Source organism: Physeter macrocephalus, chromosome 20 (genome assembly GCF_002837175.3).
Source record: "Physeter macrocephalus isolate SW-GA chromosome 20, ASM283717v5, whole genome shotgun sequence".
NCBI lineage: Eukaryota > Metazoa > Chordata > Mammalia > Artiodactyla > Physeteridae > Physeter > Physeter macrocephalus.
Window position 1 is genome coordinate 67,121,987 of NC_041233.1, and position 13,538 is coordinate 67,135,524.

At 34.8% G+C, this 13,538-nt stretch overlaps 1 protein-coding gene across 15 annotated transcripts in view; it reads left to right on the top strand.

Moving 5' to 3' along the window:
* Positions 1-13,538, top strand: part of VTI1A (vesicle transport through interaction with t-SNAREs 1A) — a 374,999-nt gene that overhangs the window by 67,173 nt on the left and 294,288 nt on the right. For all 15 annotated transcript variants that reach the window (XR_003677511.2, XR_003677510.2, XR_003677512.2 and 12 more), the window contains one exon: positions 9,193-9,270. Coding sequence is in view for 10 of the 15 variants with exons in the window: in XM_024121377.3 (XP_023977145.1) it covers positions 9,193-9,270 (78 nt within the window). In the remaining 5 variants the exon portion in view is untranslated. The remainder of the gene's footprint in view (positions 1-9,192; positions 9,271-13,538) is intronic.

Genomic DNA, 13,538 nt, shown 5'->3' on the forward strand with positions numbered 1-13,538 from the left:
CAGTGAGAGACCCGCGTACCGCAAAAAAAAAAAAAAAGAGAGAGACACAGACATAGAGAAAAACGTATGGATACCAATGGGGAAGGGGGGGGTGGTAGGATGAATTGGGAGATTGGGATTGACATATATACACTTATAGAGATACACTAATATGTATAAAATAGATAATAAGAACCTGATCGATCGTCCCGGACCGGGGCACGAACCCGTATCCCCTGCATCGGCAGGCCGACTCTCAATCACTGCGCCGCCAGGGAAGCCCATATATACACTTTTGATACCATGTAAAAAATAGATAACTAATGAGGACCTGCTGTATAGCACAGGGAACTCTACTCAGTGCTCTCTGGTGACCTAAATGAGAAAGAAATCCAAAAAAGAGGGGATACATTTATACGTATAGCTGATTCACTTTGCTGTATGGTATAAACTAATACAATATTGTAAAACAACTATACTCCAATTAAAAAAAGAATAATATTAACATCAAAAAAATAAAAATAAGGGAAACTAGGTGTAGGTTATATGGGAACTCTCTGTATTATCTTTGTAACTTTTCTAGAAATCTATAACTATTCTAAAAAAGTTATTTTAAAATGATGTTGTCAACTAGGAAGTCATTGGTGTTCCTGGGGAGTCCTGTGGCATGGTAGGAAAACATCCAGTTTGTTGGAAGTTGATAAGCTGCTGGGGCATGAATAAGTGTAGTTAGTGCTTGTAGTATACTCTTTTGAAAAGCTTGGCTAGGAAAGGAAGAATAAAGAGCAGTTGGGCATTAGCTGGGGAGTGTAGTATAGGGCAAAATAACCTTTTAAAATATTGAAAGTTGGGGTACACTTAAAAATGTTTGTATTCTTAAAGGGAAGAACCAGTAGAGAGTGACACATTGAAGATAGAAGAGAAAGAACATTTACTTGATGAAGCAAAGCCCCTCGGTAGGCAGGATTTTATTCTGTTCAACTGAAAATGGAGAATCTTTTAGATTCACAACATGTTTATGAATCAGGTATGAATATTTATATTTACTTAATCATATTTTATAGTTTTGGGTCACCCAGGTATAGAAGTAATCTTCAGAATATTTCCATAGAGAATTTGGGCTAAAAGAGTTTTGTTTTATTGGCTAAGCAGCACAGTTATATTGGCTATATTCATAAAGCATTAAAAGGTATATTGTACACCTCTGAATTGTGAGCACTGTAAACTCAAGGTAACACAGCATATTCGTTAATGAAGAACCTCTCACAACATGGGTGCAAAAGTAAGTACCAAGAAAAAAAATATTGTAAAAATTGTTTGCTTATGAGATGGCTGGTTCCAAGCTAGAATTTTAGAGTAGATAAATCGGGAGTCACCAGATCTTACAGGTAAGCAAATAATTCTTAGCACATCTTAATAACTGGTGTGGCTCCTCTCCTGCCATGAGGGTAAATTATTGTTGCTTTATGATGTAGCCTTTGAAGATTCATCTTGAAACATAGCTCAGTTACACCCATAGGTGTGGTTGTGACTCACCAACTGAGATCAGACACTTTTTTCTATCAAATAAAACATTCTACCTTAAGCATGTGTCACCCTTGGACTTTCAAATTTATTGTTGTCAACATTCCAGATGTTAACAACAAAGTATAAGTAAAGGTTTGTTTGTTTGTTTTGGAGGAGGGTGACAAGAAACAAAATCTTACAGACTAATCAACTTTATAGCTGGTGATACATTCATAGAACTAGGTGAATGGTACGGCCAACCTTGCCCTGGTTGGCAACTTTGCCCAAGTTGGAATGGGTGATAAGACACCCCCAGCCTGTCTTGGTGGTCTGGTAAAGTGAAAAGAGCACTGGCATTGGGAAACGGATTCTGTCCTTCTTCTGCCAGGTCTTCCCCGGGTGTGTGGCCTTGGGTAGATCGCCCATCTGGCTTGGAACCTCTCTACGTTTGCAGGCTGGTTTAGATGATGCTGCATGTCACTGTCAACTATCAGATTCTGTCATTTATGTGATATCCTCAGTGACAGTTACATAGAATCCTCAAGATCATTTGTTCTTGGATGTCTGGATCACTTGAAACTACGACTGTGGATGGATTTTCAATGAATGAATCACTTTTCCTTCCTAATGCTAGGCAGATTACATAGGGAAACCTAGATACAAATTAATTCTATAAATCTACATACTTTATTTCAGTAATTCTTTTAAAAATATAAATAAAGCATCTGTTATATAGCCTTCATTTATCAGAGTATCATTTTCCAGTGGGAATGTATAGGGTATTTATATATCATTATCAAACAAAATAATGAACATTTTGACATTTTGATTATTTCAAGTACAGTCTGTGGAGTTATTTTATATCCAGAAAGACTGTAAAGCATTAGACTTCCTCTACTGCATACTTACACTGTTCCAGATGTTGACAACAACATCTGGGCATTCTATCATGAGCTGATTTTCTGAATGAAGTAACTTAATTATTGATTGACAAACTAACATGATATAAGACACAGACACACTATGTTCAATAGCAGCGTCAAAGTTGTAAACTATAAACATATGCAAGCAAGTGGGGCCATGATTCTAACTAACTCAAGTTGCATTTTGAAACACTAATGTTAAACTTAAATTTCAGGCGTAAGTTTAGAAATGCTGGAGGAGGAAACGAAGAAGTGCAGTTACATCATTTCTGGGCTGTCTGTTTTGCAAATCATTAAATGATGTAGTGGCAATGTGGTCAGAGTTCCTAGTATAAATAAAAGTCTATTCTAGCATTGTGAAGCATAAACAGAGTCATTCCATATGGGTTGCATATGGGTTTCTATGAGTCTATATGTATATATATACAGATATAACCTCATCATATGGAAATAAATATTCACATGTGATATTAAAGCTAAATTTAAAAAACAATTAGGAGAAAATGTGGTATGATTTATCTTATTATTTATAGCCAAAACATAAATAGCCATTTCAAACACATAAAATGTTTTGAAAGCACAAGCAAAAATAGTAAATAAGAATGATTATAATAGAAAGACACTTGTAATTGTACTTTTTTGAAAAAACTTTCTGGTATTACGTACTCAAGAGCAATGGGTTATTTTGTGTTCACATGGTAACCTGCTTTTCCAACTGCTGGTAGCCTAGCAGCAGGGCGTGTTAGTATCTTCTCTCTGGTAGCTTGCATATGGTCCATTGGCCATGAGTTTATGATAGAAAGTGTGCTTTCCCTTTATTAATGCTACAGTATTGGTGACATGTGGCATGTGCACTTCCCAGTGAATGAGTTTGACCTTTAACTCCAAACAGTCCCTCGAGCAAGAGCAAGCCATGTTTAGTGGAGTGACTACTTAGAAGAAACAGATTGGAAGTTACTTTCTCCGATAGCATTAAAGAAATGCAGGAAAGTTTCTTATCATTGAAAGTCATCCAAAAATTGTGGAACCATAAAGTAGGAAATTGGGCACAACAATGTAGTAGTAGAATTACGGGATGAAATAATAGAATTTTTTAAAGCAACTTTTGGTATATATTGGCAAATCATTTTCAGCGAAAGATGCACTAATTTATACTCTCAGTCATGTACGTGTACTGGTTTTATTGCATCCTTTCCAATATTGTCAACTAATATTTATTTGAACATCCTTTGCAGGGTTATCACATCCAAGGTATTATGATAGGCTTCCATTTGTTTATAATATTTAAATCCTCACAAAAGCCCTGGGAAATAAATATTGTCACCACTTTTTTAGAGATTGAGGGAACTGATGTTCAGAAAACTTAATTTTGACCAAGATCACATACTGAAATGTTACTTCTGTTCTTTTCACTCAGTGCCCTGTGCTTTGTCATCCTAACAACTTTCCAAGGATCAAACGTTTACCTAACAGTTTACTTTACCTTTACCTATATCATATAGTATGGTATGTTTTAATCTTAAATTGCTGTTTGCTAGAAATTAGTACAGCACAGAGAACACGGTCATAAACAAAATTTTATAAATTCCATTTTATATTTTTCTCCAAAATTTAAGTTTCCTGTCCTGGATTGATGAGGCTTTTTAAGTCCTGGGTCAGAGGTAGAGTAAGGATGAAAAGCTGAAATAGCCAGCAAAGAAATAGAAGTAAGGTTAAAAATGGAATGCCTTGTTCCAAAGATAGATGCTTTTTAGAAAATGCCATCTGGGTATTATGGAAGTATGATATTACTTAATTAGAACCAGATAAAATTAGGTAAGAAATGAGTACCAGCAATTATATGACTAGCTAATAAATATAATTTCACGGTATTCTGTAGCTATCCCAAAGTGTTAATTATAACAGGAGCAGTTAAATTCTTTAGAGTAGTTGAATTCTTTGGCTATGAAAGCGTAACAGTTTTTAATAGGTGTATCACCTGGTAACCTGAGGCATTATTAAATATATGGAGACTGAAAGACATGGTAGAAGCAAAGGAAAAGTCTGGCCAGGCTGGGTAATTTGTTTTAGACCTATGGAGAAATCTATTAACCATTTCTTCTATAAACCAATTTGATTAGGAAGTAGGACAAGCTGTTCTTTCATTACTTACCAAAACCATACTGCACTTTGTATCAATTATTTGGCTGTCTGCAGCACATAGACTAGAATAAAGGGCTTTCTTGGTGTTTGTGAATGTTGAGGATTGCTGATTAGTAATTAAAGTACTGAATGAAGAAAATCGGCCAGAATTGAATGGGAATGAGAAAGTCTTAATTCTGTAATACAGATGTTGTCTTAAGCGGCCCATTCAACATAGTAACATTCTTCATAACCCTGGAGTGTTTGCCTCCCATGTAAAACTCAAATCGAATGCCTTAGAGATTGTTTCCTCTCCCATGCCTTGTGATGTAGCTGTATGGGTATTAATTTAGTGAAATATCCTGTCTGCCAGGTGTGGGAACTAGCTGATTTTATTGTAATACCAGATCATTACTTAATTCATATGCACCAGAGTGCAGCACATGGAAAGCATTATAAATCTATTTACAGTGTGGCTGGTCTGATGATAACATTGTATTGAATTCCCAGGTGAGGCAATTTAAGCAATTGCTTTGCCATGTGCACGCCATGGAAATTAAATTCTCATATATGCTCTAGTAATAAACCAACTTCATTGTTATGCTTATGCTAGTGGTGGGTGCTAGAATCCTCATTCTGGTTACGTATACCGTTTCACATGTAGAATCTTACAGGAGATGGTACACAGATCACAGTTCTTAATTAGTTTAAACTAAGTTAATTCATTTTGTTTCTAGTTTAGCAGTGCCTGTCCAGGAACACACTCAGTTCAGTTGGGAAATGTTAAGGTCAAGTAGGTAGATTGTTTCAAGCCAAAATACCAGAGAGAGCTGAGCAAGTGTATCTGTTTGAACTTGGCTTTAAGAGAATCAGCCAATCAGTATGCAGACGTTCTGTTCATCAAGTAAAAAAACTGCTTGGAGTCTGAAATTCTTGCTTTCATGACCAAAGACTCACTTTTGTCGTCAGTTTAAAATAACGATTGAAATTTTGTGCATCATGTCTTAGGGATAACAATCAGTTGTTAATTTGTCATTTTTTTATGGTTAATATATGGTCTGTAGATTTCTCTGTCCAACTGTGTCTAGTCCACCTAAGCATATAAGTTAGAAGGAATAAACTTTACAAAAGCACACAACTAAAAGTGAGAAATGTCCTTGTATTTAACTCTGTGTGTGTGTGTGTGTGTGTGTGTGTGTGTGTGTGGCAGATATTGTCAGCTGAAGCTTTTCCATCCTTATGGTACAGACCTGAAATTGCAATAGATTACAAACTGCAGAGAGCTTCTGTCTTCTCCAGAAGCCACATATAAAGCACCAGTAGACAGTAGTAACTGACAACTAAGACTAAAAATGTTGACAATTTCTTGATTTGCCTGGTTAGCTTATGTATAGAAGTCATTAACTATTTATAAAATGCATTATGAATTGGGTTCCTTCAAACTGTAGCTGACTGTGTGACATTTCCAGCTCAAATTCTCATACTTGCATTTGGCTAAAGTACAGATTTTATACAGTTGATAATAAAGCAAAAAATATTTTAGTTGCTTTATAAAGATACAGTAGGTGTTTCAGTTTCATTAGCTTTGAGTCTGCCAAATTAAAGTATGACATAGTACTTAGCAATGTAGAGTGACGTTTTTAAAAAAATTCCACAAAATGTAAAATATTTTATTGATATTTTGGAGGAAAATTCCATAAAATAAGCAGTTTGTCATTCAAAGGAATTGGCCTTTTTTTGGCATTCAATTAGTTTAGTGATGATTCTGCAGGCTTAATTACAGTTGATTAAAATCAGCTTATTTAAAATTTCAAACCATAAAAATTTAGGAGAAAATACCAATGTCATGCATTTAAATATAATTCATAGTAAAGCAAAGTGTTAATTTAAAAAAAAAATTTATAAAGTGATACTTGAGTGTAAAGAGTTCAGTTTTCAGCATTAGCTGTGTCATTTTCATGAGGAACTATTTCTGATATTTGAAATAAGTTGTCTTTTCCGTCTTATCAGAAGAACATTTTAAGGGAAGTCAGTCCTATCAGAGAACATTTTATAAACTCAGCATACCATTTGCTTAATTACATCCAGAAAGCCATCCCAAGGAGCAGTTTTAACCATCCCAGTGGTAAAGAATGACATTTACAGGGACCACCCTTCAACTGTGGATAAATCTTTAGTTCTCTGTTGCTGAGCAGGTACACCCTTAATTGCTGGTTTTTAAAAGCAATGGATTCTAACCAAAACAAGATTAGATATTTAGGGATACGTTTATAATTTTCTTCTTCTTTTGAAGTACATCAAATCAAAATAAGAATATAATGTAATTAAACAATCTATGCCAATTTGTTGGTATTTTGGTAAAAGGAAAAACAAAAACAATCTCCATATGATATTCTTGCATACTGTGGAATGTTTTAGTCCCCCATAGTGATGAAATGAATAATTAAAAAGGCAGCTCTGATACCACAGCCTGTTTAAAGGTTCTCATTTCCTTTAATGCTGTAAAATACTTTTGCTAGCTAGTTTGAAACTACCGTAGCAAGGAGCTCCAAATGGGCAAAAGAAAGGTTTGGCTTGATTGAAATATTGTGGTAAGGCCATGAAGTGTACTGTCCTTGTAATTTAGCATTTTTCAGTACGCTATGAAGTCAATAGAAAGAGCTAACTAATAGTAGCTTCAGTGAATACAATAAGAGAAGCCAACCTAATATCCGCTATTTGTGGTGGTAAGAAGTCTGCCATATTCAAACATGAATGAGTTGGATCACTCCTGAATAGTTAAGACATCTGATATAGATGTCATTACTGACGTCAGTCTAATGACCTAACTTTTCTATTTTGTCCTTTCTGCAACATGGTTGGTTTCATTTATCTACTGCTGGAGTATGAGATACACATTTGTAGCAAGGAAGGGGAGCTTGGGGTAGAGACTTAGGGCAGGAGGGGATACCACCATCTCCTTTGTAACATTTTGCAATTTTTATATTTTTTTTCCTGAGAGTATTCAGAGGATAATAAAATGAGGAAATTTTGTGCGGTAGAATGAGTACTGAGCTGTAAGTCAGGACCACAGAGTTCTAGTCTCAATTTAACCAAAGCTACCTTTAGAATTCCGCGAGACTGATTTTTTTTTCTCTAAAAAAATAAAAGGATGTCTAGGTTTATTTATTTTTATTTATACCCCATTCAGCCCTTTTCAACTGGATTCTGCCAGAGAGTTAAGCCTTAATGCCCTAAAGTTTCTATTCTATGTAATGAACTAAACTCTCTTTCATGTCCCATCTTTGGGAGAATTGAGAACATAGTCACTGAAATCATTTTCTGTATTTTGTGGTTCAGAAAAAGAACCCCAATTGAGAAAGGCAACTTTAAAATGATTTAAAATCTATTCGTTTTTCTTGTCAAAAGTCCTTTTAAATTCTAATATAGTAGGATTTTATGTTTAAGATATTATGATCTCTATGTGGCAAAGCAGTGTTACTCATTCACTGGTTTAAAAATCTAATTAAAAATCTTGTTGACTTCTGCTCACAGATTATGGATAGTCCTTTTAAACTACAATAATTTTTCATATCACAGTTGAGCAGGTAAGAAATATTAAGTGCTAAACTGTAGACCCCAAGGGGGAAAAGATTACTGTTTCCCAACTGCCATTTTTTAATTGACTGTTTTTGCTTAGTTAGTTCAGAAGCAGAAAAGGCAGCAAAGTAATCTGTAAATCGGCATTTGGGTCTGAAATAGTGATGCTGAAGTAGGATCTGAGGATGGCACTCTAGCTTCACAGCTAATTTTCAGAGCTTTTTAGCTTTTCCAAATGTGTGCATGTTTAGATAATTCATGAATCGCTTGCAGACATGTCCCTCTGACTTTACAGGTAAAGGTAGATTTCTTGTAAAACAAAATTTCAGTGTGTGAAAAATCGGTCCATAGCCTGCTTGTCTTTATTTATTGGGATTGGGAAAAGCTGGCTCATAGCCTGCTTGCCTTTATTTACTGGGATTGGGAAATTTAATCTGTTTTACCAGGTGCACACATACACACACTCCCACTGCTTTTTCTTAGGCCATTTCTATAGAGGGCTTGCAGACATTCAGATTATTGTTTAGAAACGGCACGTGCTTTTAAATTCTGGTTAGTCACATCACAATAATGAAAGAAATAGAGATATGCTGTTTCCCAGGCGTTCCAGTGTATAGTTGGAGATATAATATTATCCTAGAGTTAGAGATTTTAAAAGACCTATATTGTAGAGTCCATTTCCTGCCACAATATTAAAGACCCCCATATACTCTTGTTTTAATTACAATCTGGTGAGTGTTGCAGATATACAGCTATATAGTTGTATTTCCTTTAGCTTTGTGGTCTGATTTGAATGACTCTGCATGGAATAACATACCAGTTCTGATCCGTTTGTGAATATTAATAGAGTACTTACACAATGCAGAGTTTTCTTCCATTACTGGCATTTGAAAAAACTTCTAATTTACACTAAACTCCTCAAGTTCAAGAACTTTGCACAACTTTGGTTTGCACATTTGAGCAAATAGGTTTCCATTAGGGGGCTCTCGAGGTTTGAGATGATCAGCGTTGATACCAGTAATGCTTCGAAGCCTTTACTTTCTAACGTTCATCTTGCTCTCTCCCTTTTTGTTTTGTTTTATAGAAAAGGTCACGGATTGCCTACAGTGACGAAGTACGGAATGAGCTCCTAGGGGATGATGGGAATTCCTCAGAGAACCAGGTAGAATGCTAATCAGGAAGGCCCGGTGGGTGGCTGGAGGGTGAAGGAGGTCACTGGCACACTGGGCTCTCAAGCTGCTCCGTAACAGTATTAGCAGCAACTCATGTGGAAGCGATACTGTTTAATGCAAAGCTGGAGTCTTAATCAACTTCAAAATGTTTCTTGGAGATCTTACATTTAACCCTTTACCTTGTGATCACTGTCTGCTATCTTTTTAAAAAATCTTTTCTTCTCTTTTCTTTATTATTTAGTACTTAAGGAATAACTTGAAACACACTGTTTGCAGACAAAGCCAAGGTCCTCACCTCAAACACATGTAAAAGGAATAAAAAAGTACATAATGCAGCTTTGATAATAATGCAGTATAATTAAATCAACACTTGCAGCAAAACAAATGAAAGTAAGCTTTCAAAATTCGACAGGGCAGCTCAGTCTCCTATTGTGAAGCTTCTTAAAAATACATTCACCAGAATGCAAATTGTAAGCACCAGTGTGGAACTTGGATAGTCACATAAAGGTCCTGCCCCTGTCAAATAATGAAGATGATGATGATGATGATGATAGTGATAGCAGTAGTAATAAGAAAAGGAAAAGTCTTTGCAGTTTAAGATCTGCACAGGCAAAAAAATTAAGATATAATTTCTTCTTAAAGAGGCCTTACAACTTGGTTGTCAGTTCTCACTGGATCACACAGTAGTGTCATGAGTCTAATTAATGTCCCACTTCTTTCTTTGAATTAATACTGCAGATTTCATGAATTCATGTAGATAATACATATGACTTTAAAAAAATGTTTCAAGAACCTCAGAGTAGAGATGATTTTAAAAATGTCTCAAACAGTCCTAGTGCCTGATTCTCTTTGACACTTTTAAAGAAAATAAATGATAGGGAACTTCAGAAGCAAGACCTGAACGTGTTTATTAATGTTACTTTGGCAAGTAGAGTAAAAGTCTCTACTCTCTAAATAAAAATGAACATAAACCATTCACTGAGTAAACCCAAATTTTAATAAGATACTAAAACATAATATATTGATATTCATTATAAAAATTACATAATAGTATTTACCATTTCAAATAGAGTATAAGTTTATATATGCTGAAATTATATTACTATCCACTAAAATGTTAACATTGTAAACAGGGTTGTTGCTTATGTGATTAAGACCCCCATCTGTCCACCCCCCCCAAAAAGGAGAGGAATCACTGAGCTGATTGTGTTTGTTTTTGGAAAGATCTTACCTCCTTCACTGTTTGGATGTTATCAGCTTGAGTTCAGACATGTAAACACATTAAGATTTGACTTGGGATTTCAGCTTTCCTGATTGAAATGTGAGAATAGCTAAGGGAAAAAAAATAAGGAGCACATTAAACACAAAAGCGTGATGTGATAAAAGAGTTTTACATATAATAGATTAAATAATGTGAGGATGAGAGCAGAACATTTTTTCTTCCTATTGTAAGTGAGATTTAGATTGCTCATACCTCTTGAGTGAATCAATCATAGTTTTATTTTCTATCTTTACTGCAAAAAAACTATATTTTTTTGCAGAAATAAAAAAGTGAATGCATAGTCCCCATGTCAATTCTTTAAAAAGCTACAGAGCTTTCCCTCGTTTGAAACTACTGCCTAATATAGAGGAAATAGAACGGAAGGGGGTGTTTCTAACTCAGACTCCCTTATCGTAATGGATGTCGTAGTACTGTGACAGGGATCCTTTTTCTTTGAAGCATGTTCCCTTCTCTTAATGGACATTTTATGTGCCTAGAACATTTGCCTTATATACATATAAGAATGACTTTTTTTTACCGCCTAAAGAAAAATATTCCACAAAAATAGATTGAGTTCATATTTTCTGAATTTCTCAAATTATATTCCTGTCACTTTAAAGTGATTACTCAGAGATTTCCCCTGGACTTGTGTAAATCAAACTTACAAGTTCTGAAAGTGCTTGGAGAGCCTGAAGTTTAGTTGTAAGGAGCTGTCACTTCAATAAATAGAGTATGATGAATTATAGTCATGAGACTGTGGAACTGTTAGATTATTACTTATGTGAACTTTTCAGTCTAAAATTTGAATCAGATTTGCAAGTTCAAAGAGATGACACTTAACTTTTTGGATATTTTGTTACCAAATGTAGCAAAATTTCCATATCATAATGAAGCCTTTATGTTTCGTTTTTGAGGCTCTTTATCATAATATAGGAATTTAAATCCCTAAAATGATAACATATCCTTAACCAGGAATGGTCACTTGAGAATAACTCTTTATTCTGCATCAGTATTCATTCAGACTATGGAATCAAAACAGAAGCATTTTCTTTAAAGGAAGAAAAGATTTGACTCTTCATTTTAATTTTTGTAGCTCAGTGGCCGAGAAGACAGCTTTTTCTGGGTAGGATCACCTGTAAATTATAGAAAAATATATTTTCTGCACACAGATAAGTTTATTTTCAAGTTAATTGTTGAGAAATTGATTTTCAGAACTTTTTGGCCATGTAATATGTATGATAAACTTTTAACAATAGAGGGAAAACTTAGAGGTAAACAAAATGAGACAAAAATGGCAAGATTTGTTTAACTAAAATTGGGTATATATCAATTTTTTTTTAATTATAGGTCAGAAAAGGAAAAGGATAAAGAATTAATAGCAAAGGCTGCAAATAGGTAAAATGAACTAAGTACTAGCTATTTAGTTATTTTTGATGCAATATCCACATCCTCTCTATAGTGACTTCTTTATGGATTCAGACAAATGTGAATGCCATAGCTCTTATTTCTCATTCTGCCAATTTATAATGCATTTTTTTAGGCATCTAAAACCTGGCTGTTAATATACATAATTATGATCTGCCAATTAACTATAAAGTATATTAATTTACTCTTAAATATGTAAACATTTTTGCCATGATTATAATTGTTAAAATTTCAAAAATTAAGAATTTTCAAATACATTTTAATGTCCTTTATACAGCACACATTTTTATTTAATTCCAAATTAATTGCTTTGTATAAATTCATTTCTGTTATATCCATTGCATGCAATCAAATATAGCTCATCCGTGATTTACAGAGAAGGGACAAAATTACCTACTTTGCACATTCGTGTATTGTTGGGTCTTTCCAAGGACTATTGTCTGAGGCATTATCATTCTATTCTTTTAACATGTCAAATTTTCCATTGCATGTGACATTTTAATTTTTAGAAAGAGTTCTTGAAATGTAGTGAAGCTGTATTTAGAGTGAAAACTTAAATAATTGTTAGCTCAATTTAGTTTCATGAAAACGGTTCTCAGGAAAGGAAAAAAAAAAAAGAATCTTACAGAATTAAACCCCCTTCATAGTGGAGTATGATAATGGGGCAAATGTTCCCCATTTTGAAACCTAATAGTGTCTCAGTTTCCATATGCAAAATTACATTGATCAGTGAATAAATCTGAACAAATGAAATTTGAGTAAATCCTAAATAGAAGGTTCAAAAAAAGATATAAAGAGCAGGATATTTCTAAACGTGTGGAAATTTTTGTGGTAAAGCAATATTCAGCAGATATGATTGCTTAATTTTTTAATGCGAGGTTCTCTTAAGTTCTGATTTGGGCTTGCTGTGCATAAAGTGTGTCAAACTTCAGCTACAGACCAGGGGGTGAAGTCGGTCAATTTAATTCCCCAAGATCTAAAGAAGGTCGGTATCATTTCATATAGCCCTGGCAGAGCAGAGCATTACCAGGCACAAATCTGTTCGTTACGTGCTGAGGGTTTATAGCAGAATAAATAGACTGTCATCATAAGTTCAGAAAATTGTGTGTTCGACCCACGATAATGTGTAAAGGGCGTTTAATAGAGTTCAGCATTTATTCGTTATCTGTATGCGGACAGAGACGGCAGTCGCGTTATCAGCTTTTAAAAAAAAAATTCGGTAGTTCTGGGAGTCACGTGACGCCCCTCACATACAGAGGCGCGCGCGCATGAACCCTCACATGCTCTGCCGTGCAGTTTTGATTTTAGTCACAGCAGAAGGCTTAACCACAAGAGATTCCACTGGTTCAAACCAGCGTAAACCAGATTTTTTCAGCCCACAAAGGAACAGATTACCTCTTGTATCAAATTCTGCATTGGGGGAAAATCTTTGTTTCAAAAAAGATGTTGATTATCATAACTCAACATGGTGGCATGGCACACTTTCATGTCGCCTGTAACGGAGCTAGTAACTCGATAAAATACGAAATCACTACTTTCAGTCTAGTCTAAGCATTGTTAATTTTCAAAAAT